At 42.5% G+C, this 25,528-nt stretch overlaps 1 protein-coding gene across 1 annotated transcript in view; it reads left to right on the forward strand.

Moving 5' to 3' along the window:
- Positions 1-19,128, forward strand: part of bsnb (bassoon (presynaptic cytomatrix protein) b) — a 68,702-nt gene extending 49,574 nt beyond the window's left edge. Inside the window, exons 6-14 of the mRNA XM_069678760.1 lie at positions 1,470-7,817; positions 9,603-11,694; positions 12,076-12,965; positions 13,396-13,507; positions 13,599-13,745; positions 13,924-13,977; positions 14,124-14,242; positions 14,659-14,793; positions 15,840-19,128. Of these exons, the coding sequence (XP_069534861.1) occupies positions 1,470-7,817; positions 9,603-11,694; positions 12,076-12,965; positions 13,396-13,507; positions 13,599-13,745; positions 13,924-13,964 (9,630 nt within the window). The 3' untranslated portion in view covers positions 13,965-13,977; positions 14,124-14,242; positions 14,659-14,793; positions 15,840-19,128. The remainder of the gene's footprint in view (positions 1-1,469; positions 7,818-9,602; positions 11,695-12,075; positions 12,966-13,395; positions 13,508-13,598; positions 13,746-13,923; positions 13,978-14,123; positions 14,243-14,658; positions 14,794-15,839) is intronic.
- Positions 19,129-25,528: the final 6,400 nt, after the last annotated feature.

Genomic DNA, 25,528 nt, shown 5'->3' on the forward strand with positions numbered 1-25,528 from the left:
TCTCACTGTTTTAATTTTTGTTTTACTCCATTTGAATAATTGTAACCATTCTTTTCTTAAATCATAATCATCATCATCATCATCATCATCATCATCATCATCATCATCATCATCATCATCAAGTCACAATCATTTTTAATCCTTCATTTCACATCCCTGGCGCTGTTGTCATCATATCGTAACCTTTATCTAGTTTAATAATTCTCGTTCTCTTAATTATAGTTTTTGTAGTTAATATATTTTATCACTTTCTTCATTATTACTTTAATCCAAACTCCAAACTGTTCTGTTTCATCTATTCCTTCTTCATAATCAGCTCAACCTTCATTCCACCGTCATACTTTTTATTATTTGTTCTTAATATTACAAAAGTTACTTTATATCTTCAACTCTTACTACAATCTCGTACTATAATCATCGTTATAATATTTATAATGCATGTGTTTCAACATAGAACCCAAAAAATGTCCCCATAAATATATCTTTCATCGTTATAATAATTCCATTATCACCAGCATCTGCCTTCTTGTCATCTTTATCATCACCATCATCATCATCATCATCACCATGTCAACCCTTCCATCATCTTCATCATTTTCATCCACATTGTCTAAGTGGCCATTCATCATCTTCAGCCCATTTCTACGACTTGTTTTGTACACTTTTATTTTCTTTTGGATCGAACGCAAGCTTTCTGTTTAATGTGACCCTTTGTGACGGTACTTAAAGCATTCTAAGCATGTTCATTATTCTTCAACGGCTCGAAGAATGCAATGGAGAATGCAACAAAGATGGAAATCAAGCATGTAAAGAAATGACATTTGTCTGTAGATGTTTGTATGTTCAACTGTCTGTTATATTCACTCTTTGTGTCAATGTATTAATCCATCTATGTGTATGTTACTTTGAAAGGCAAACTCAACCCAGATAAAAAAAATACATTCAGCTTTAATAAAATACTCAATTAGATTATATTCACATTCAAGTTGAGATTACAATTAGGATTCAGATTTTTATCCCCCTGTGTTTTAATACATATTTCAAGAATTAAAAAATGCTGATATGACAAGTATTTATAACAGTAAGAATAAATATAACAAACATATAAATAGTGCTTTGCGGTAACTGTATTAAGAGTCAAATTTTCTGGATTTGTAAAACCATGTGCAATAAAAGATAAATATTTGGGTTGATTTTAGCCACTAAGTGTTATTGTATGTATGTTCAATGGTTTGTTCATTCCAAGGTTATTCTCTGATACTCTGATATCCTGAATACTCTGATATAAAAGTTTTACACAATTTAATTGTATTAGGTCCAAGCATTAATGTGGAACCCCCTTATATCCAAAACTGCTCATGAAAGTGTCACTGCTAATGAGTTGAAAAAATTAAATAGTTGGATACAAGTTGTGAACTAAGCCTTGTTTGCTTCTGACCTAGTTGTCTTTTCTTTCTCTCCATCTTTAGGATTACAACAAATCAAGTACACAGAGTTTAAGTGACACTGGATACTCCTCAGATGGGATCTCCAGCTCTCATGGGGAGATTACAGGCCAGATTCGAGAAGAAGGAATTAAGCTCAGTGAAAGAGGGGCCTCCATACCCTCAGAAATCACCAAACTAGAGAGTTCCATGAAACCTCTACTAGAGTCAAAGACTGCCTCAGACCAGAAGCACAGGCCACATTCATTGTCTGTTGGACAAGAACGGGACTACAATCCAGATGACGACGGAGCAAGGGATGAATCAGAAGATGAGCTCAGTTGTAAGCTTCGCCATGATTATGTGGAAGACAGCAGTGAAAGCGGTCTCTCACCATTACCAGTACGACAGAAGAAGTCACATAAAGATTTAACAGATGAAGAATTCATGAGGAGGCAAATTATGGAGATGAGTGCTGATGAAGAGGAGATGGAGGAACAGGGAACCCAGAAGAGTAAAAGGGGACATAAAACCAGTGGGGATCTGAGCAAAGAAAGACGACGACTCTCTCACCATTCTAATAGTTTTGAGGAAGATACCAAGGCATCAGAGGGTGCTTATAAGGCAAACGAAGAGGAAGATGTTGTAATGGCTGGGGGCCTTCGACGATTTAAGACCATTGAACTGAATAACACCAACAGCTACAACCGAGAAATGGAGCTCAGTACTGAGCATGACTTGCGAGAACCAGAGCTAGAGATGGAGAGTCTGACAGGTTCTCCTGAGGAGCGGTCGAAGGGAGAATATTCATCCACCCTACCTGCCACCACTCCCAGCTACACCTCTGGAACATCCCCCACATCTGTGTCGTCCATGGAGGATGACAGTGACAGCAGCCCTAGTCGCAGGGCAAGATTAGAGGAGGCAAAGCAGCAGAGGAAAGCTCGACATCGGTCTCATGGGCCACTGCTGCCCACTATTGAGGATTCATCTGAGGAGGATGAGCTCAGAGAGGAAGAGGAACTACTTAGAGAACAGGAGCAGATGAGAGATCTAGAGCAGCAGAGGATTCGAAGCACTGCACGAAAAACAAAGAGAGACAAAGAGGAGCTAAGGGCACAGAGACGCAGGGAAAGATCCAAAACTCCCCCCAGCAATCTGTCTCCTATTGAGGATGCTTCACCAACAGAAGAACTGAGACAGGCTGCAGAGATGGAGGAACTTCACAGATCATCATGTTCTGAATACTCACCATCTATGGACTCTGAGGCTGAGGGCTTTGAGATGATAGGTGGAAAGCTTTACAAATCAGGAAATGAATATAACCTTCCAACCTTCACATCACTCTACTCCCCCACAGAGAAAACATCAGCAATGTCACCATCTGATAAAACACTAAAAAGTGCGGAGGAGGTCTATGAGGAGATGATGAAGAAAGCACAGCTCATGCAAAGGCAGGGACAAACAGTTAATCAACAGAAAGGTGCCTCTCAGCCTGACAGTAAGCATCAACTTGATGCAGGAACAGCCCTTACTCCCGGCTCAAGTCCAACACAAATTACAGCACCAATGTCCTTCTCTACAACAGGTAGTGATCCAAGAATTCCAGGAATTCATGCAGCTCAGCATCTATCTAAAGAAACACAAAATAGGATGATGACACAGAGTGCCAAAATTGAAGGTGTTGTTGGAGTTGCCACGACCAAAGCCCAAGTCAGTCAGACTGCCACAACAAGACAGGCATCTAGCACCGTGCCTGCCAGCAACAGAGCAAGCTCCCAGAGGCCAACGCAGGCATCACCTGAACCTGGAGCCTCCTCCCTTACCTCCAAAGTATTTTCTCTTTTCAAAGGTCCCAGCCCCCCAGTCTCTCCCACCACTTCTCCAGCACAAAGCCCAACACATATGCCATCAGTAAGGCCCACTGGTGGTAGTGGCAGACAGCTGCCCTCTGTGCCTGGTGGTCCTACATCAGTGGCAGCATCCCATGGAGCTCAAGCCCCTCAAAGGGCAAATTCACCACGTCTTGCACGACAACAGTCCTCACAAGATTCACCAGTGATGGTGATAACACTAGGCTCTGATACAACTACACCTGCCAAGCCACTTACTGTAAATTCTTCCACTTCCCCTTTATCATCACCAACACAGGCCAGTTGTAAAACCTTGTATAGCTCTAAGCCCACGGGGACAAGTTCCCCAACATCACCACAAATGCATCCATCACAGCAGTCTCCTAAACATTATTCACAGATGGCTCAAAATGTTGAAAAAGTAAATGTTGGTATGAGCACTGTGACCACATCTGCTCATAGTCGTGGATCTATGGAAAATATATCTCTATGTAAAATCTCTAATATTCCAGGCTCTTCAATGATTGTGGGTCACAGTCAAACACATGCAAGCACTAGTGTAGTAGATCTTAGAGCCCCAATGAGGCCAGCTCCAATTATAATGACAGACCAGGGTATGGACCTAACATCCCTTGCCTCTGACACAAGAAGATACTCTATAGGAACAGAGCAGCCATCTGTCCGGCACACCGCAGTCCAACCTCTTATTATGAACCTGAATGCACAAGAGCAACCACATATATCTTTATCAACACCGACCACAGTCAGCATCACAGTTGCAGGTTCTATGTTTATGTCCCAACCCAAACAACAGGTCGTGTATGGAGATCCTTTGCAAAACCGTATGGATTTGGGGCAGGGTGTTGGATCAGCTGTGTGTTTATCCCAGAGCAAAACACCTGTTACTGACCCATCTATTCCCAAAATTGATGCCTGCCTGGAAAACCTCGGTATACAACAGCAACAGCTCCAGTTACAGCAGCAGAAGCTCCTGCAGCAACAACAGCTCCTCGAGCAGCAGCTTCAACAGCACCATCAGCAATCCTCGTTTGCTCGTTACAATTTAGCTAATCAGGTCCAGCCAGTGCTGATGAAAAAAGACCTTGTAGTGAGTCAGACAAGCGGTGCCCAGCCTGTAGTGACTGCTAGTGCCATTCCAAGAGTATCCCCCCTGGCCCCACCATCAGGGTCTGGGGCTTCTGCTTCTAATACTCCCCATGAAATCTATGGTGGAGTTGCCTTAGAGCTAAAAAACAAGCCAACAGTAATGAACTTATCCACAGGTAAGCCCCATGTTATGATGGTGCAACTTGATGAGAGTAACACATCACAGGGGAGCACTGTGACTCAGCTGGTAAAGCGAGAGGAACCTCCTCCCCCTCCTCAGGTCTTAGATCTTACAGGACAGATCAAACCAGAAAACCATGTGGCTTGTTGTGATGTTGTTTACAAATTGCCCTTTGCTGGTTCCTGTTCAGGGTCATTCACTCAGAAGCCTACAACAGTATCCTCAGATAAAACCCCCACCACAGAAACCTCTCAAGCAGTGCACCCTCCCTATCCACCCCAATACAATGTCAGCCAGCAACACCAGCCTCAAACTACACAAGGAGGGACAGAAGAACATAAACCATATCAACCACCTGTTGTCCCCTCAGGAAGAATTCAGCCCTCCATGTCTGATACTAACTTGCCTTCCATGACTGACGCTAGTCACTATCAGAGTACTATCCAGGGAGGTCTGGCTGTGGATCTTAGCAGCATAAATCAGGCTTATGACGGTGGATACCTTGGCTTAGGAGCACAGTATGGATCTTACACAGACTTGCGTCATCAAGGAGATTTTGCTGGCCCTTCACTACCCCTTCGCCGATATGGCTCCATGTCAAATATCAATTCTGACTATGCCTACAGTTCACGTGACCTATCAGGATCACAGGACTCCAATCTGGCTCAGTACAGTGCAACCACTGCCAGGGAGATCAGTCGAATGTGTGCAGCTCTTAACACAGTGGACCAGTATGGGAATAGGTATGGAAATAACCCTGAACTTATGCCATATGGGGCTGGACGAGGTGGATCTTTGGCTAGGCTAAATCTCCAGCAAAGCTTAGCATCCATAAGAGCAAACCTGTTATATGGCCCAGATGGAAGAGCAACAGCAAATGGCCAAACCCTGACAAACCTAATTAATGCTAGACAAGCCAGTATACGCGCCTTATACCCTGCTGCAATGAGAGGGGGTGATGGCATGATATATTCCACTATAAACACTCCCATAGCCTCAACCTTGCCAATTACCACCCAGCCTGGCTCTGTTCTGCGTCCCATGCCCAGAGGAATTTACAGAACATACCCTACAGGTGTAACGGCTGTACCATTGGCTAGCCTTACCAGGTTACCACAAGTAACTCCCAGAATGCCTCTGTCCACACAGGGACCATATTCCTTCCCTTCTCCGAACCAGTATTCTACTTCAGCCACACCCTCAGGAAGTGTGCCTGATGCAAGCAACTCACACCAGGAAACTCCTGTGTACCTTGGAAAGCTAATGACAACAGGTACTTCACAAACAGCTGCCACCATTCCACCAAACCAACCTGCAGCACAATTAGGACCCCAAAATGTACCAGCAACTGGTATGCAAACCATGCCAGATCAACAAACAGACCGCACTCAACTTAACTTACAAAGTGTAACGTCACTCTCTCAAGGCCAACCTCACCCTGTCCAGTCAGTGCAGGCCCAAATGCAGTCACAGCAGTTACCTACCCAAACTGAACCTTTATCTTTGACTCAAACCCAACCTCAAGTTCAACCTGTCAGTCAACCTCAAACATTAGTTCTGGCACAGGGCCAGCCACAAGCAACACCCCATGGTACTGCCCTAGCACCAACTTCCAAACTCTCTTCTCCCATAGATGCCCAGAAAGGTAAGGAAGATGAGAAACTCAGTCAGCAACAAGAGCACATGCTGCAGCTTGAGCGAGAGCGTGTTGAACTGGAGAAATTAAGGCAGCTGCGTCTACATGAGGAGCTTGAAAGAGATCGGATGGAGCTCCAGAGACACAGAGAAAAGGAACAACTAATTGTTCAGCGTGAGATTCAAGAATTGCAGACAATCAAACAGCAAGTCCTTCACCAACAGCAAGCAGAGCGGGAGACCCAGCTCATTATGCAAAGGGAGCAACTGGCCCAGCAGAGAATGCAGCTTGAACAAATCCAGTCCCTGCAGCAGCAGCTCCAGCAGCAGTTGGAGGAGCAGAAAAGGCAAAAGACTGCGGCAGTGGAGGCAGCAGCTGCTGCTGCAGCAGCAGAGGCAGCTGCCGCATCAGCAGCAGCGGCAGCAGCAGCAACATCTGCTCAGGGTGCCATTCAAGGGGTTGTTGTTGGGGGAGGACCACCTCAAGGATTTATTATTTGTGATCAGAGTGGTAGAGTTATTCAACAAGAGGGACAAAGTGTTCAATTTTGGCAGGATGGGCAAGTGGTCCAAGCTGTGATGGCTGCTCGACCTATTCATAGTTCTGCCTCTGAAATGTCTCTGAGAAGCAGTGACAAACAGGCTGATTCCAAGATTATGAAAAAGCAGAATTCCATGCCTCGGCTGAGGGATGGCTCAGAGGAGGACTCTTTGAAGAGGATTACCGACAGCTGTGTGCAAACAGACGATGAAGATGGAGAGGATAAATTCATGAACAGGCGAAGAAGAACCAGGCGCATTGCAGACTGCAGTGTGCAGACTGACGAGGAGGACCAGGGAGAATGGGACCAGCAGCCAGTAAGGCGCAGGCGATCTCGTGTATCCAAGCACTCTGAATCCAGTGGTGAGGCTAAATCGGAAGGGTCATCTAAAGTGGCTTCTTCAAGTATAGCTATTCAGACTACAAATGATTCATCGTGCCAAACAGAGTCAGACCAATTAGGAAGGATTTCCCCTGCAATCCACATTACCATGGCGGAAACCTCAAAGGTTGACCTATTACATTACATAGCTGCCCCTGAAAGGACCCACAAAGGAGAAAGTCTAGCCTGCCAGACAGAACCAGAGTCTCAGTCTCAGGGTGTGGTCGCACCTCAGCTCAGTGTCCCTACAACTATCAGTCCGTACTCCACAAGTCTGCATATAGTAGGAGCAAACACATCTGACCCAACCTCTCCAAGACTCCAAGGAGTCGCTAAGTTTGAGAGGAGAAAACCTGATCCCCTGGAAATTGGTTATCAGCAGCAACAAAATGAATCTCTATCTCGCCAGCCCCCTAAATCTCCCCAAGTGCTATACTCCCCAGTGTCTCCATTGTCGCCTCATCGAATGTTAGAGACAACATTCGCCTCCCAAGAGAAACTTAACAAAGCCCATGTTACACCCCAGCAAAAGGCTTTTACTGCTGAATCACCCCAACGCCACCAGACCCTACCAAGACCAATAAAAAGTGTGCAGCGCTCCATGTCCGATCCCAAGCCTCTCAGTCCAACATCAGAAGACCCTGCCAAGAACAGGTTCTCCCCATACCATCAGCAAGCTCTGTCCAACAGTCAGGTATGATACCATCCCTTTCTCTTTAAACAAAATATATTTATTAAGCTATTTGTTAAGTCTTACCAAAATAATAATTAATTGAATATATTTACAGTCGATTATAATAAATGTAATAAGTAATAAGTGTTTATCAATGAAAACAAACTTATATTATGCAGTATGCCATAAAATGTGTCCCATCGGTTGCACACAAAGTAAATGTCATTACTTGTACTAGTGTCAAACCCTGTTAAACAAGTTTGATCATTTCATATTGACAATTAACAAGTTGAGAAGCATTAGATACAGGACTTATAGATATATACAGTACTGTGCAAAGGTTTTAGGCAAGTGTGAAAAAATGCTGTAAACTAAGAATGCTTTGAAAAATATAAATAATTGTTTATTTTTATAAATGTACAAAATTGTTCTTTTATTTGGTTACTTATCATTTTGTAAATATATTACTTTATTATTTATATTTTTAAAAGCATTCTTAGTTTACAGCATTTTTTCACACCTGCCTAAAACTTTTGCACAGTATTGCACATATACATATATACATATATATGCATATACATATAAATATATACACATACGTATATACATATACATACATACACATACATACATACACATACATACATACACATACATACATACATACATACATACATACATACATATATACATATATACATATATACATACATACATATATACATACATATATATATATATATACATATACATACATATATATATATACATATACATACATACATATATACATATACATACATACATATATATATATACATACATACATATATATATACATACATACATACATATATATATATACATGATATGAGGAGACTACGCTTTGTGTGGAAATAGATGATCACACAGGATCTGGCAAGAGAGGGTGACAAAATGTTCTTATGAGAGCAGCTAGCCATGCCAGAAAAGCTTTTCCCATCATCCTTTTCTGCTGTATCTCCTCCCTCATCTTTCCCCTTTCTACTATTTTAGTCTGTTTTTCTCCCCCTCTCTCTCTCTCCATTCCCTTTCTCTCACTCTTTTTTTTGTCATGTCTTCTATATCTGGCAAACCCGTAAGAGTTGCCAGGGGGACATACAATGTGAAATCCTGTTGGTGCTTTGCTGTCTTCCTGACTGTTAGCAGCTGGTCAAAGTGACTTAACATTTCTCAGCAATTAGACCAGAATTAGACAGAGAAGCAAGCATAGAAATCATATTTCAGGTACATAAAATCATATCATAAATCAGGTGCAATTGTACTTGTAATCTTTAGTGTGAGTGTTTCAAAAAGTTCTCTTCAGGGTAGTTTTATATCCACATGGATCTATCCAACTCAATTATTTTGTAAATATTAGACAAGAACATTTACAGATGCCACATTTAGCCAAATACATATTAATTGGAAAAGCAAATAGACTCATCTGTAGAGACATATTTGACTGTGAATTTTTACTTCACGACAGTTACAATGTAATGACTAGTTTATGTATGACTTATTATTGGTTATTACTATTACTTATTATGGCTGGTTATGACTTACTATTACTATGACTGGTTATTTGCCAGCGCTCCTGTAGTACATTGGTTAATTAACACTGAGTAGTCTGACAAGGTATCTGGCTGCATAGCTCCTCACCTATGTCTAGGGAAGAAGAAATGTACAGACACTCTGAGTCCAGTGTACAGCAATGTGTCTTTATTCCATAAACGCATACTGTTTATAGCTCAGTGTTTGCTGATGTGTCTCTGCCTCCCCTAGCAGATGGCCTCCCTGCAGCAGCAGAACTCTCTGATGAGAAAAGTAAAGAGGACCCTTCCCAGCCCACCTCCAGAGGAGAGTCCGCTTCCCATTGTTACTCCAGCACAAATGTACAGCTCTCCTGGTATGCCACAGAGGGTTCTACCCAGACCTGCCCAGGGAGTCACCAAGGCTGGCCTGCTGAGTGAATTGAAAGCTGTGGAACAAGAGTCGTCGAAGCTCCGTAAGCAACAGGCTGAGCTAGAGGAAGAAGAGAAAGAGATTGATGCCAAGCTTCGTTACTTGGAGTTAGGCATTACCCAACGTAAGGAGACCATGGTGAAGGAGAGGGAGAGGAGAGAGCTGGCATACCTGAGGTGTATGGGTGATGCACGGGACTACATGTCTGACAGTGAACTTAATAACCTGAGGATGGCAGCTGCAACAGGAAACTTTGATGCTAATGGTCTGCTGACAAGACCTAGCACTGCACCATTAAGCCAATTTACTAATGACCTCAATTCAACCTCCCAGTATCCCTCCACCTCATCCTATATGTCTTATCCATACCCTCAGAGTCAACAATCAATGCAGCAGCCAGGCTCAGCTTACCAACAGATAGGTTTCCAACCTCCTCAGTACCCTTCATCCTCTGCACCCCAGCCAGGAACATTCCAGCCTCACCCCCCACCAGGCCCTGGCTACCAGAACCAGGGAAGCTACTCCTCCCGCATGTATGCCCAGTCCACCTACCAGACAGACCTTGGCATGCAGCAGCATGGCCACCAGGGCTTCCATGCACCTGGTCAGCCTATGCCAGGCCAGAGCCTTCCTTACCCCAGCCACAGTTCCTACCAACCTGGTCTCTCCTACCAGCCCCAGGCAGAGATCCTTACAGTCCATCAAAGACCACGGCAAACATCCTTGGCTGACCTTGAGCAAAAACTCCCCACCAACTATGAGGTCATCAGCAATCCAGCAGTGTCAGTAGCCACATCAGCTCCAGACACCAGCTTTGGCTCTGTGTACAGCAATGCGTATGGACAATATCGCCCCCCAGAGCCGGGCCTGACTCACTCTGTAGACAGTCCCACCTCTGCTTATGCTTCAGATGGACTATATACCTCCAACTTGGAGCAGAATATTCCTAGGAACTATGTCATGATTGATGACATCAGTGAGTTGACAAAAGACAACACTAGCCAACCCACTGATGCTCTAGGCCATCCTGTGGGAGGACGGTATCGCAGTGAGAATGGCCCTGCACGTGGGAGTTCATATGGTAGGCCTGAAGATGAAGCTGTAGATGCTTATGGGAGACCTACAGGCACAACAGGTTACCAGAATACAGTGGACAGTCGCGCCGGCACCACAGTAAGTGGAGGCTCTTCCTATTACTATGATGATTATAAACACCCATCACGGAGCAGCTCCAGTAGCCACAAACTCAACCCCAAGAATCTTGCACCTGCAGTAGTCTCATCTAAACGTAGTAAACACAGGAAGCAGGGAATGGAGCAGAAGATTTCTAAATTCTCCCCTATTGAGGAAGCTCGAGATGTGGAGTCTGACCTAGCCTCTTACACAATGACAACATCAACAGGAGGCAGCTGTACAGTTGTGTCCAGATCAAAGAAGCTCCAGGATGATGCTACCTACGGGATGAAGAAAAATGCCTATGACCAGCAGAAATATTACGGCACCAGTCGTGAGGGCCTTGAGGAGGAGGAACGTATGTACAGCTCTGGTAGATCCAGGTCTACTGGATATGGTATGGACAAGATTTCCTCCAGAGATGCCACAGGCCATAGAAGTAAATCGTACGAGAGGGATGCCATGGAGCGGTCACAGAGAAGCAGCCGCAGTGGACGGCCTCCCATGCGCAGCCAGAATTCGGAAGAGGAGAGCCCACTTAGTCCTGTTGGGAAGCCTGTAGGCATGGGACGAGGCTCTGGCATACCAGATGCCCATGATGTGAGGAACCAGTATGGCTCTAGCCATTCATTGCCAGATGTGCAGGATCATCACAAGAAGGACCTACCCAGGAGTCATGTCTATAAACCAGATGACCCTTACCTCGTAGATGACATGCACTGTGCTGTTTCTGACAGTGAAGGTAACTGGTGCTGAATAATTATTGCTGCCTGACATATGTTCCTCGAACCTTTAATTTGTGCTGGAAAGAGACTGCATGCCAATAGTGGAAATTAAAGAAGAGCGCACCAACTTTTTTGTTTTGTGTTTTTTGTTGAATGTTCCCAGTGATAAATGAAGCCAAAAATGCCTGTTTTATATTTATGTTTTGCACGCATTATTTTTAAGTGTGAGGTGATGTCTTTTTTTGAATTTTTTTTTTCTGTTGGACTCCTTGAAAAATTGCATGGCTCTTGGCTGTGGAGCATGTCTTCCCATTTATTTTGCATGGCTTCAATCTGCATGCTACTCCTCTCTCCACATGAAACAATTGACTGATAATGTTTGTTTTGGTTTAAAAAAGCCTATCATTTGGGGCAAGAGGAGACTGACTGGTTTGAGAAGCCACGGGAGGCCCGTTCTGATCGCTCAAGACATCATGGAAGTGGCAGTCACTCATCCACAGGTAGGCGTAGTAAACACACCTACCATGATTATGACGAACCTCCAGAGGAATACTGTCCCCAGGATGAGTACAACCAACAACGCCACTCCTCCTCCACATCACGAGACCACCGTCACCATGGCACTAGCTCGGGCAGACACAGCTCTTCTCGCCACAGCACAGATGATCCCAGGTCCACACGTTCTTCCAGAACACACCCCAAAGATCCATCTGGCCGCTCTGATGGCAGAAGCGCCGCGTCTACACAAAGAAGAACCGTTCCAGATTCCCGTTCTTCCCAGGCAAGCCCCCGGAACTCAGGCGACTTCTCTCGGGATGCAGCCTCTGGTCATCACCATGCCACTGGGGGACGGAGTCAGAGACCACAAGGAGATCGCACAACCTCCAGAAGGCAGGAGCCATCGGCAGCCGGGCCAAAACAGCAGCAGCCACAGCAGCAGCAGCAGCAGCAGCAGCAACAGCAGCAGCAGCAGCCACAGCAGCCCCCTCAGGGCCATGCTGTGCAGCAGCGGTCAGGTGGCCAGGGCCAGACTGGGAGACATCCAGGCTCTGAACCTTTTGATGGTAACCAACAGGCCCAGCAACAGCAGCATCAGCAGAGTACACAACAGCAGCAGCAACCACTGCAGCACAACCAGACACCCCAGAGCAGCCAGCCACCAACAACCACTGCGGGAGTGGGAGCGGGAGCGGGACCAGCACAGCAACAGCCCAAATCCAGCCAAGCCCCACCACAGGGACGCCAGCCAGGAGTAGGGTCTGCAGCAGGGCAGGCAGCTACCACAGCGGTAAGTAGATCTAAGTCTGGTTTTACTTTACATAGACTTACTGTTCATACTTGATGTTGTTAAAGATGTTCTACTTGAAAATCCTGTATTGTGTGCCATTGTTGCTGTCTCCCTTGAACTTTAAAAAATGCCACAAAAAGAAGCTTGGGTTATTTATTTGATTACTTTGATTTGTAAAGTGGGAAACAATCTCACAAAGAACACTTCTTGTGGAGTGACCTTAAACTCAGACAGAAGTATGGAAGAAAAATTGTCTCAAGGTTTACACTAAGAAAAAAGCATTTTATTTTAAGTTTTTTCATTAGCCCTGTTGGTTTATATTTTAAATGGGATTACATTTTAAATATAGTCTAATACAATGAATAGTAGCATAATTAAACGTTACCCTAACTTCGTCTTCGTCTCTGTTCAATGTCTCTGTTAATGACAGGCCAAAATGGATGCTACACCTGCAGCAACAGCCACAGGAATTAAACCTACAACAGGAGTGCCAACAGCACCCCAGCCTATGAAAATAGCTACACCGCCTCTAACAGGCATTGGTAAGTTTCAGCAGCACTATTACCATTAAATTTACAATGACCACAAGCAAAAGAAGACGCATATGATGGTTATATTGTTTGTTGTTTGAAGGCTCCAAGGCCGCCCCTGTTGGGATCGGTAGCAAACCTGGAGGTATAGGCAGTGCTGCTCCAGGACAGGCACCTGCTGAAGGAGAAAATGTTCTCACCAAAATCCTGCAAGGAGGGGCAGCTGAGCAGGCTGGAAAACTGGGAGATGGTACAGTCTTGAATAAATAAATGTTTAAAAACTCAAATACAGCTTATTTTTGAATCAATGCCTTGTAGCTTTTGTTTAGTAGAGTTTAATAATTCAACCAAAGTTGAGATACTAGATTGCATGGAATGGGTATTTCTTATTATTCTTATATGCTTTCTTCTGTTTATCATTCTCACAGCTTTGTCTGGCCTCGGGAAGAAGTTCACTTCATTTTGGTGAACTAAAGAGGAGGGTAAGTAGTAGTAGTTAGTTAGTAACCAAAACGTATAAGCTAGAGAAACTATGAATAACTTTGGCTTTGCAAATAATGCGTTGGAGGAATAATGTATTTGCTTATTGCTTAACTTGCTTATTGTGAATCGACTGCTCTTTTTTCAGGTTATGCAGCGTTGAATTGAGATGGACTGGTAGCTTTGTACTTGAAAAACCTATGAAACTTCATTAAATACATTTCACACTACAGAGGAAATAGAGGAAGAGACATCCTGAACGCATCAGTGAGTATCTCATTAACTCGTCTTTATCCCTTGAAAAATTGATACTTTTTTTGGGACATGTTTTTATGATGAATATTCTGTCACCAGCTCAACTAAGCGTAATGTTATTGTCTTAAAGTCAGAATATTTAATAATGTGTTTATTCACTTTTGTGACACTTGCATTGTGTAAAACAAAAGCAGTTAAGCAGTAGCTTGTTGTTTGCTTTTCATTTTACTTAATAATTTAAGTTTTATTTAGAACACAGAGACTCCAAGCTGTGTAAACAATGCATGCTGTCACACACGTGTTAACGGATTAGTTTTTTTTACCAGCAAAATATTTTCTTAAGACTTAAGTGATGAGTGATTAAATACAGGAAGTGTATGTTCGGTCTGATCCACTGTACCTTTCCTTTACCCAAAATCACTCAACAGAGCTGGAATCAAAGGATGCCTTGTCAGCACTGAATTCCCCAGACATGGCACACGACTGAAGTGAATTAAATAAGGGTGAATGCTTTGTCAGCACAGTGTTGCAAGACATGAGCAGAGGACTGAAGATGCCTGAAAGTAAGTGGATACTTGCTTGATAGCAAATGAAAGTGTTCATATGTATGTTGGGTTATGTTTGTATTTTTATGTTGCTGGATACGGACTTTGGTGTTTTTGCTTTTGATGGCTTTGCTTTCGTTTGCTTCAGCATTTTATATAATTGGTTTACTGCCGTGTCAGGTCAGGCAATGAAAGTCTCAGTCTGCTTAAACCTCCTGCAGCAGAGGTGAGAGGCCAGGGCAAAGAACAAGGGAGGTCAACACTAGTACGGTTTACTTCTGACTTCACACATCTCCAGTAATCTGGGCCAAGCACACTAGGCTATAATTAGCCTGAGAAGGCTAACTGTGGCCGATTTAATGTCACACACGCAAAGACACACAGGGACATGAGCACATGCAGTCACACAGAATCATGACTCATGGTAAGAATCACTTATTACATGGTAGAATGAGCTGACAAACTAATTCAGCTCAATGGAGCAAAAATACAGAAGTACCAATAAAGCAGATTTCAATGCATTTTCATTAAGCGCCTGTCACATGCTCAGACTCTACAGGATGAAGTTGTGGCTCATTTGAAATAAGGTCCATCATTTAGATTTGATGCCATCCATGTTGACACTTCGGTAACGATCCGTGGTCGTATCAGTCATTTCTGTGTCTGCAGCCAGTCTCAGGATTAAATGGGGCAATGTGGGGATAAACCTGACTCAGTGCTTCTTTGAATAGCCAGCCAGCCTGCTCAGCCCAGTGGCTACCCATACCGGCAGGGCTGTGATTGACTGGAGTGTCTTGGGAAGTAAAGGAGAGAGAGGCTGGCAGAGCGGTAACGCAGACATTACAGAGAGTTTCGGTGTATGTTAGCTTGTTGTGCAACAGCCAGTGCAAAATTTACAGAAGTTCTTTTACTTATTCATTTCTTTATTCCTATTTATTTTTTCACAGTGGTTTAGTCTATGTTGCAGCATTTTGTGTATGCATTTGGTCTGGAGAATTCAATATTGTGAAAAAACATTGAATTCTTTTCTGCTAACATTCACATCGTCAATGTCTCTATTTCAGGAGATCAACAGCGGTTAATAATGAAGATGCGGTGAAGCAGAGGAGAGAGGGAGAAGGGAGACTGTCGCCTTCTACGCCTCCCGGGATCTGTGCGACAGTAAAAGACGTGCTAACTGAAGCACCTGGATATGGGAGAAATTCAGCGTGTTTGGTCGTGCATGTCTTTTCTTTCTAGCAGCTCAATGAAGGAAGCCTCACAGCGCCTTCTAAAGGGATTTAATGGAACACCACTTATGTCTGAGGAGTGCACATCTGGCAAGGATACTTGATTCTTCGTTGATGTCTTCACAGCCTTTCCACGCAAAACAGTGATAAAAAGAAGAAAGATTTTCATAGGTTTTCCTTGTACCAAAGATACCCATCTTACCCAACAATGACACCACACACCTGGATTAGACAAGATGTATCACGGCAATGACAACCAACCTGACGACTCCACCACAACCCCTGAATGCTTGGTTTCTCTGATCTCTGCAGTACATTCCAGTATAGGGAATTTGACCCTTTCTTTGAATGTGTTTTTATTTCTCCTCTTTTTGTTTTGATGTCTACAGAATGCATTGTGTAAATGTGGACATGAGAATGCGCACACAAATATTTCAAAAACTGAAAAAAAAAAAAAGAAGCCCATATCAGTACTTTTTCACCACCTATGAGATGCCACTCGTTATTAACTGTAGGTTTTTAGGGAAGGAAATTACTACCAGTGTGCCCACAAGTGTGAGATTCACACAGATGAGAGGACCAAATGAAAGAGTGGCCACGGCTCTTTATTAGCCATTGCAAAGCCATCCTTATAGTCAGCCCCAGAGCTGATGGAAACGCTCTGGGGCTGACTATAAAAAGGATAAAGTCCCTTCAGGGACTCTATCCTTTCTATTGATTTGTCTCATCTTTTAGTTTCTTTTCATTTTGCCTGATATTCACTGAATGGAAGAGCCTTATTCAGTACATGTTTTTACTTGTATACCTCACATGTTTGAAAATGTCCATGTCATCATGCGTTTCTTTTTACACTACTGTATACTATTGTATGTACATAACACAAAACAGAGATCTTATTATGTAAATTTGTCATTTGTGTATTCATGAAATCACTCTCCAGTGACTTTTCTTTTTTTGTTGGTTTGTGTCTTTCTTTGGTAAAACTTTATATTTTTCACTTTTTATTCGTTTGAATCTGTTTTCTTGCATCAAATAATTTGCTTGTTGATTTTTAAAAGCAATAGCATGCAGAAAATGGTATATAGCACAATCGTATAAATGTTGTTCAAAATAGTGATGGGAAATATCAAACACTTCTGTCGATGAATAGCCGTAATACAATTTGTCAGCGGTTTACAACCACAGTACCGTGTCCAGACGTGCATGTTATGTGCAGATGCATAAAGAGCATGCAGACAGGTACGAACACACTCACACGGACACACTCTCTCTCTCTATATCCTGCAAACACATATGCCCACACACACACACACACACACACACACTTTACAGATTACACACTTTGCATCCTAGTTACATGTCAGAGCCAAGGTTAATTTTGTTCTCCGCTGAATCGACCTGTTAACCTCCCACTCATAAATGAGGTTACCAATTCACCAACAAGATGATCTCAACAACAACAAGCTGGGCCCATTGCCTCTATTAGTGCAAAGACACACACACACACAAACACACACATGCAGACAGATATAGGAGAGGATGAAAGCAATTATCAATTCAAATGTTCTATGCAATGACTCATTTTGAACCTGGAAATGATTCAGCCTAAAACAGTTTATTATCATCATTGTATTCACAAGAAAACAACAAAATTAAGAAGTAAAATATAAAAAAAGGTAATGAAAATGTTTTTACTTAGCAACTTGTCTGTATGACTTTGAATATTGAATATTGAACTAGAATTGTTTTTTATTTTCGTGGCATGTTTTGACCCCTCACCCCCCACACGGGGGACTTGTTGCCAAAGGGTAAACTGTGTAGACTGTCGGTTTTGAATGTCCACCATCATGTTGCTTTGAAGCATGGGTTTGCTTGGCTTTGTCTGGCTGTTTGTAAGCCCTCATTCAGTTTATGTGCGTTTTGGCTGACCTGGGCTCCTCAGTGTTTGGCTTGCAGTGACTGTCTGTGCTGCTATAAACCTGTGATACAGATGGTCAGCACTTCTCATTAATACTTGTCAATGTACATATTGGGTGTCAGTATAACCTGTGGGGTGAATGGAATGCTTCTATCGGATATTTCATTGTTGATTAAACCACTCAGCAGCCAAGCCATTGAAACGGTGCATGATTAGATCTTATATTCTTTGAAGCTGTACCTGAATTTAAAAAAAAGGGAAGGCATGATTTCACAAAGGTTTACCTTAACCTTGACTTTCACTGGCCAATGTAGAGAATATTGATGAGTGAAATGTTCAGCCAGTCATTCACAAATCAGGGCATGTCATTTTGAAAGCACAAGCCTGACTGGTAGCACCTGCTGCTCGATGAAGCGCAGAAACACGGGGGTTGCGTAACAGTGCCTCCGACTGAACAGCATAAGATCTGTATCAAAACAAGATGGAGATGCTATCGGGTCTATGTGAGGTGCATGAGACAAAACAGCCTTCAGTGCAGCCGTCCGAATGACAGACAGACACACATTCTTACTGTAAATACAAATTCATTTTTCTGTACAGCTTTTGAGTTTTGAGTACGGCTTTCATGTGCATCCCCATGCCGTATTTGCTGCCAACTTTTGTGTATAAAAAGAATATTTATTACCACAATAATGATGATGACGATGAAGAAACTAATGATGATGATTATTCTAATTATTGCATAAGCATAGTGTATGTGGCTGACTTGTATTGACTGTTTACAACAGTGGAACAAAACTCGTATTCAGAAACATATCCAGTCTGTGTATAGTTTCTATACATATTGTGTTTGTAAAACAAGAAGAAAAAACCTCCACAGCAACTGCAGAGTGGGATGTCTTTGTGAGACTATCAGGAGGTCTTCGATTTGAGGGATATGATCTGCAAGGTGACGATGAGGGTAAAAGGGAAGCGGCGTAAAAAAAATAAAACAAAAAATCTGGAAAATGTCATTCACTGTTGTAAGTGCAATGGGCAAAACGTCAGTCGTGTATCCATTGTGAAACCTTGTGTTCTATTCAGTGTATTCCTGTAAACAGATAGAGTAAATTTTGGTGCATCATGTCAAGTAATGTGAGTAATGAAAATATTGACCCTGCAATTTCCAAACAGAGAGAAGAATAAAAAGAAAAGGAATATATTGTGGTTATTGTCTTCAGTGTGTGTATATTTATGTATGCGTCAACTCTTGTCTTGCAGTGCTGATAGAGACACATGGTTAGTTTGTAGTAGCTCCACAGCAGACAGCCGAGAGATCGAGAATAAGGCCTCGAAGGCAACGCATCTGTTCACATAAGACCAGGCTTTACGCGCTGAAGCGGTGATGACTTATCCCAGTGTGGGTGGTGGGGAGGCAGGAGAAGCGATGGCAGAAGTGTTTGCCAATGCAAAGATGGAGGTGTAAGTGTGTGTGACTATGTGTGACTGAGTCTGCATGTGTGTATCGGGAAAAGAAAGAGTACTGAAATAGTTTGGATTGTTGTTGACTTAAAATTTAAATCTACTTGTTTCCAATTGTCTCAAGTTTTTACTGAGCAAAGCAACTCAAGGCTGCATCTCGGCTCTATGTTTCCATTGGCTATTTACACCGGTCAGCCATAACATTATGACCACTGACAGGCGAACTGAATAACATTGATCATCTTGTTTCAATGTCGGTGGTCTGGTCTGATGAACCACGTTTTCTTTTACATCATGTGGATGGCCGGGTGCCTGTGCGTCGCTTACCTGGGGAAGACATGGCACCAGGATGCACTGGGGGAAGAAGGTGAGCAGGTGGAGGCAGTGTGATGCTTTGGACAATGTTCTGCTGGGAAACCTCGGGTCCTGCCATTCATGTGGATGTTACTTTGACACGCACCACCTAGCTAAACCTTGCTGCAGACCAGTGGCCTCTTTCAGCAAGATAATGCGCCCTGCCACACTGCAAAAAAGGGTTTAGGAATGGTTCGAAGAACACGACGAGTTCAAGGTGTTGACTTGGCCTCCAGATTTCAATCCAATCGAGCATCTGTGGGATGTGCTGGACAAACAAGTCCGATCCATGGAGGCCCCAGCTCACAACTCACAGGACTTAAAGGATCTGCTGCTAACTTCTTGGTGCCAGATACCGCAACACACCTTCAGAGGTCTAGTGGAGTCCATGCCTTGATGGGTCAGGGCTGTTTTGGTGGCAAAAGGGGGACCTACACAATATTAGGCAGGTGGTCATAATGTTATGGCTGATCGGTGTATCTGAAATGTTTTTGTCACGTGATAACGATATTTTTTCCAAAGGGAGATCACCTAGGACATGATCAATGTCTATCCACAATACATTAAAAGTAGTTAATAGTAGTAGTAAAAATGAAACACACCTATTTTTCTGGAGAACAGGCAAACACTTTTACTAATAAATAAGGTGAGATGACATATTTTATGTCCCACTTTATTTGAAGCATACTTAGACCAATGCTGGTGCCACATGAGGGCTGATGAGGTCACATGGGTGCCGGTCATGTGTCACATAAATTGAGGTAAAGACAGAGTTAAAATAAAACTGGAAATTGATAGATGTTATTTTTTAGAAATTCTGTCGTTCCTCTTTTGACCAAAGATGTTTACTATTTGTCTTTAAAGCAGTTTAACAGCACTGAGTCTAGATCTGGAATTGGCTCTTCTTCTATGTGTATTATGCCTCTTCAGTGGTAGCTGCATCATGTATAGATCCCTCTGGTCCTCATGTCAATGTGGTGCATATATTATGTTTCTCTGCTCCACGCAAGCAACTGCAGGGCCGACTGACTTACCACTCCTGCACACTGCAGAGCAGCTGAGCCTGCAGGTTGACTCGTTCCTGTTTTGTGCTTGAATGTAAGCAGAGAGGTACTCTACCGTAACAAAGTCCAATCAGCCATCGGCTTAGACACCACGATCCATTCTGCAGCTCCTCGTTCCGACTGAGTGAGGCATGATTGGTCACATCTGCAGACCTTGGCTGCCCTCATCTGGTTAGTGAAAGAACTGGAAGCAAGGTAGAGCAAGAAAAGGTTTAGATTTATCCTTACGCCAAAACTACATCATGTAAAGCATTTGAATTAATTATGAAACACTTTCAAGCGTGGAGCTGGGGTTGGTCAGTGGAAAGGCTCTGGCATACTGTAACTGCATTCATACTCATAATAATATACTGTATGAATCTGCATCAAATTGATTTATGAAAGCTTAAAACAGAAGATTTGTGCAGCATCTTGAAGCGGAGGAAGTGTCTGCTGGCATGCAAAGGATGTACATTTATTAAGGCTCAGCCATACTATAAATACATGCATGCTGTTGTTCAGTACGTTGTCAGGATAGCTAAAGCAAGAAAATAACCTTCTAACGATATTACCGAGTAGAGGAATGTAAATGTAAAAAGGATGAGGCCTGATACATGCTTGATGTTAATCCAGACTTTGAAGCGGTCAAATATAATTGCATGGTAGACATATTCAAAGGCCACACCATGATGTAAAATGATCAAACTGAACTTTAACCCCGATTCTGCGGCTAAAAGAAGGTCACTGGTTTTTTAATGGGGTCAGTCGCTGTACTGTGACATGAACAGCAGACGTAACGAGAGACGATCCTTTGATTTACAAGGCTTCAAAGATGTGAGCAGAATCTTGGTGCGAAGGACGTGTCTGAGTGCATGCAAAGAAGTTATTTATTATCTAAACATGAGGATGAACATAAGGATATTTGATGGTTTTGAGAAAGCCATTAACAATGCTGTAACATAACAGCCATAAAGCAAGTAGTAGGCTTCATACAACATATATTTTGTCATGAAGATTATTGTGACATAGGTCCATGAAGGTTAAACTGCCACTGAAACATCTCTATTAACTGATATGACCCACCGGTGACAGGGTTGTGAAGCCGTAAGTGCTCAATCTTTGCTCTAACACAGATTTATTGCTGGGCCTTGCAGCAGCCAGCTCTACAGCACTGGCGTCCAACCTTTTTTTCCTTCAGGTCAATCTAATGGAGCATATTTAATATCCTGGTGATATATAAAACTGCTGTGCACCCTGTTCTTTTACTGTTGGGGGTCACTTACTCTCTATATTTCTTCATAGACATTCTTCTTACATTTTGTCTTACACAGCAGTGGTTAAAGAGGCTTCTCTCAGAGCAGGTGAATGCTTGTGTACAGAAGGTTGATTAACAGTTAGTCATGATTGTCCTCAGTTAAAGGTCACTTGACCTGCACGTCCTCTTAATAAGGGCATAGATGTAAATCATTAAATTATAATTGGGATGCTTGCGTTTATCCATTTCCTGTAAGGGACCCTCAGCGTTTGAAGCCTCTGAGTCTCTCTTAACTGAATATTTCCATCAGCGATGACCTCAGAGGATCATTTAGTGACTCATCCTGAAGTGGTGGGAAGTGTGACATATAGAGGTAAAGGAAGTGAGGAAGCAGGGAATGAAAAGACGGCGCATACATTTAATTAATTGCACGTCACCGTCACAGCCAAAGTGCACATTAGCATATTTGAGCCTAGACAGCTGATTCACTCTGATGTAAACACATGATGCGATTCTTTTACAATGCAAGTTTGACATTTCTAAGAAATCCACTTCTGCTTCTTTCAAGGAGTCAACAGAAAAGAAACCCCTCTGATGTAGGAGAGTCATCAAAAAGCACTTCTTACAAGTGACTGAGGAGCCACTAAACATGACTTTGATGCTGTGACTACACCACAAGAGGTCAGCAGAGAGCAAACCCACAACTGTATTAGCCCTAAATATGTCCAGATGCATCACTGTGCTGAGCTAAATGATGAATGAATGGGGCCGAGGGAAAACAGGCTGTTCAGGTTTTCCTCCCTCACCTGTCACTCACAGTCTTAATCTGCCTGCTTGAGAACCCAACAGACTGCATAATCAATGTGCAATCCTTTAATAAAGACACAATCCTTTTCCAGGCCTTTACGCTTTCTAAAGGGTTTGTTGTTGACCATTGCTGTTTCACATTAAAAAAAAGATCTATACCCTTAAATCACTGTCTCAGAAAAGGCAGAATAACGAGATTCACTAAGCTTTAAAGGAGACGATTTTATGCTACTCAAGTAGGCTTGGTGTAGGTGAGAAGCCTAGCCTTTGAAGAAAAAACTAAGAATTGAGTAAGTTATATAAAGTATGCAAATTAACACCTGAGATCATTCAAAAAGAACAACATTAGAGCAGGGTTACCCAAACTTTTTACAGGCCTGCACCCCTTCAGACGTTCAACCTTCAGCTACAACCCCCTCACACGCACACACACACGCATACACAGGAAATAGGCTACTCACCACAGGTTAATGTGTTTGAGAGGACTGAAGATGTGGCTGAATTGGAGACGGTCTGAATCTTGAGTCTGTGCAAAACTCATAACATGTTATTACTTATTTTCCGTTTTAGGTGATGTAGTAACTCTGTACGTCTCTGCCTGCTTTCCTGGGCGAGGTGTTTGAAGTTCTGCAAACTCGTCACTGTCAGTGGTGATGCTACTTGGTTAGCAACACCTCTACTGCTGCTAGCTAGCATCCAAATCCGAGGTAGGCTTTGAGGAGCAACCTGGGTCGTTGTCGCCAACAGGTAAATCCTATGTCGTAGGTCTTCTACTGGTACTAGTGGTTGGTATATATATTTCTGGATAGAGGATTTACTTTTTTAAACGTTTCTTGCAGCGGCCGGACAAACGTCTGCATCTCTCTCAACGAGTGGAAATCCTCACGAGCGAGCTAACATGTCTTAGTTTTGATTAACACACCTGTAACTAATTTGGGCAGTGTAATTATACCGCTGAACAACAGAGGGCAGGCTACACGTGACTGTAGTGTCGTCAATTTGACTTTATTTTTGGAGCATTTAAGATAACATGTTTATTCATGGGTCAGTTTTAAAATGTTATCTGCCTGCCTGCCTAGGAATTCCAATCACATTTTTTTCACATTTAGGTGAAATGGTAATATTGAAGGTAAATGGTCATCACTAATATTCATATGACTTATTTGTATTCTCATACATACATTTCGATTTCAAAATAACAGTTTTCATTCTTTTTTCATAATAGTATTTTCTGAATTGAAATATGTTGTATTATTTATTTTCAATTTTAATGATCATGACCACCCCTTCCTTTTTAGCCAAATCATCTCCAACCTCAAGTAAACAAGCTCTACAGCCACTCCCAGATTTTTTGTTGCAAAATAAACAGTGCACAGACACAGCAACTCACAGGTTAACTAGCTTGGCTGGGTTCTGAGATAAGATTATTATTTTAAAAGTATTAAAGTGAATCCATGTTTGCAGTGTTAGCTAGCTCCTGTAAGCCGTAATGACAACTGAGAAAGAATATCTTTTTTTATATTTTAATGTGTTTAATCTTTTAGATTGAAAAATCTTTCTTTTGTATTTTGTTTCATCCCACTTGATTTTTTTTCCAGCAATCATTATTTAGGTTTACTCACATCAGCATATTTTGCATTCACAACAGGCAGCTGTTTTCAGCAAAAACCCAACTGTGTACTATATTCCCAGCACCAACCACAAAGCAGTTCATGTTAGTGAATAGCTTGTAAACATTAAAGTGTTACTATTAAAGTCTTATCAATGGCCTCAACAACATAAGTGTGTTCCCAGCATGCACACTGTGTTAATTTATTTACCAGTAAGACTAGGTCTGGTTTATAAAAGACATTATAAACATTAAACATACATCTAGGCACATCCACTTAGTATGCTATATCACAGCAGGTCGAAACGGATGAGCCATACCCACTACTAACTGCAGCTGCAGGGACAAAGAGAGGCTGCGTCCCGTCCCGTGCTGCTTATAAGGTGTAGGTAAGCTGCAATACTGTGTAAGTATATTCTAATCAGTTCTGAGTGCTACACGCACTGCAAGTCAACCTTTAAGAGCCCACAGGCATGGTTTTGTTGGAGCAAAATTAGATTTATGCGGGGGAGGACAGGAGCGTGAGTGTAACACCATTTAGATATGCAAGAGGAATTGTGTTACAAGACATCCTTTTCTCTTAAATCGTTTGTTGTCGATATACATCCAAAGAGGTGATTGGCTGAAAGCTGAGGGGGCAGTGATCACTTATGACAGGGCGAGGGTCTAATCCTCTTTCTAAAAGTAACCTAATTGGCAGTATATTCTTTCTGCAAGAGCGTAGGCCTTATACTCACCTAAAGTTTAATCTGTATTAATTCAGATGATGACTATTGTGGAAATGAAGACAGTCAAATGAGAAAATGGTTGTTCCTGGCAGTACTTCAGCATTGACCGCATTGGGGATATGAAGCAAAACTCTGGGCCTGAAAGATGAAGCCTATGTGAATGTGCCAAAACTGCAGTTCTTTGAGTGGCCACTTGAGGTGTGCTCCAAAAGTGAGTCAATCCCTTGAAGCCCCAAATTCAAATAAACATGTTTACCGCCTGGTTAAGAAAAAAACGGTTTAGCTCTCTACAGCTTATTTATTTATTCATAACAACCGTACGCTACGTACATTTTTATATAACTTACTC

This window comes from Semicossyphus pulcher, unplaced genomic scaffold (genome assembly GCF_022749685.1).
Source record: "Semicossyphus pulcher isolate SPU_LCO1_2020_fin unplaced genomic scaffold, fSemPul1.0.p SCAF_3, whole genome shotgun sequence".
Lineage (NCBI taxonomy): Eukaryota > Metazoa > Chordata > Actinopteri > Labriformes > Labridae > Semicossyphus > Semicossyphus pulcher.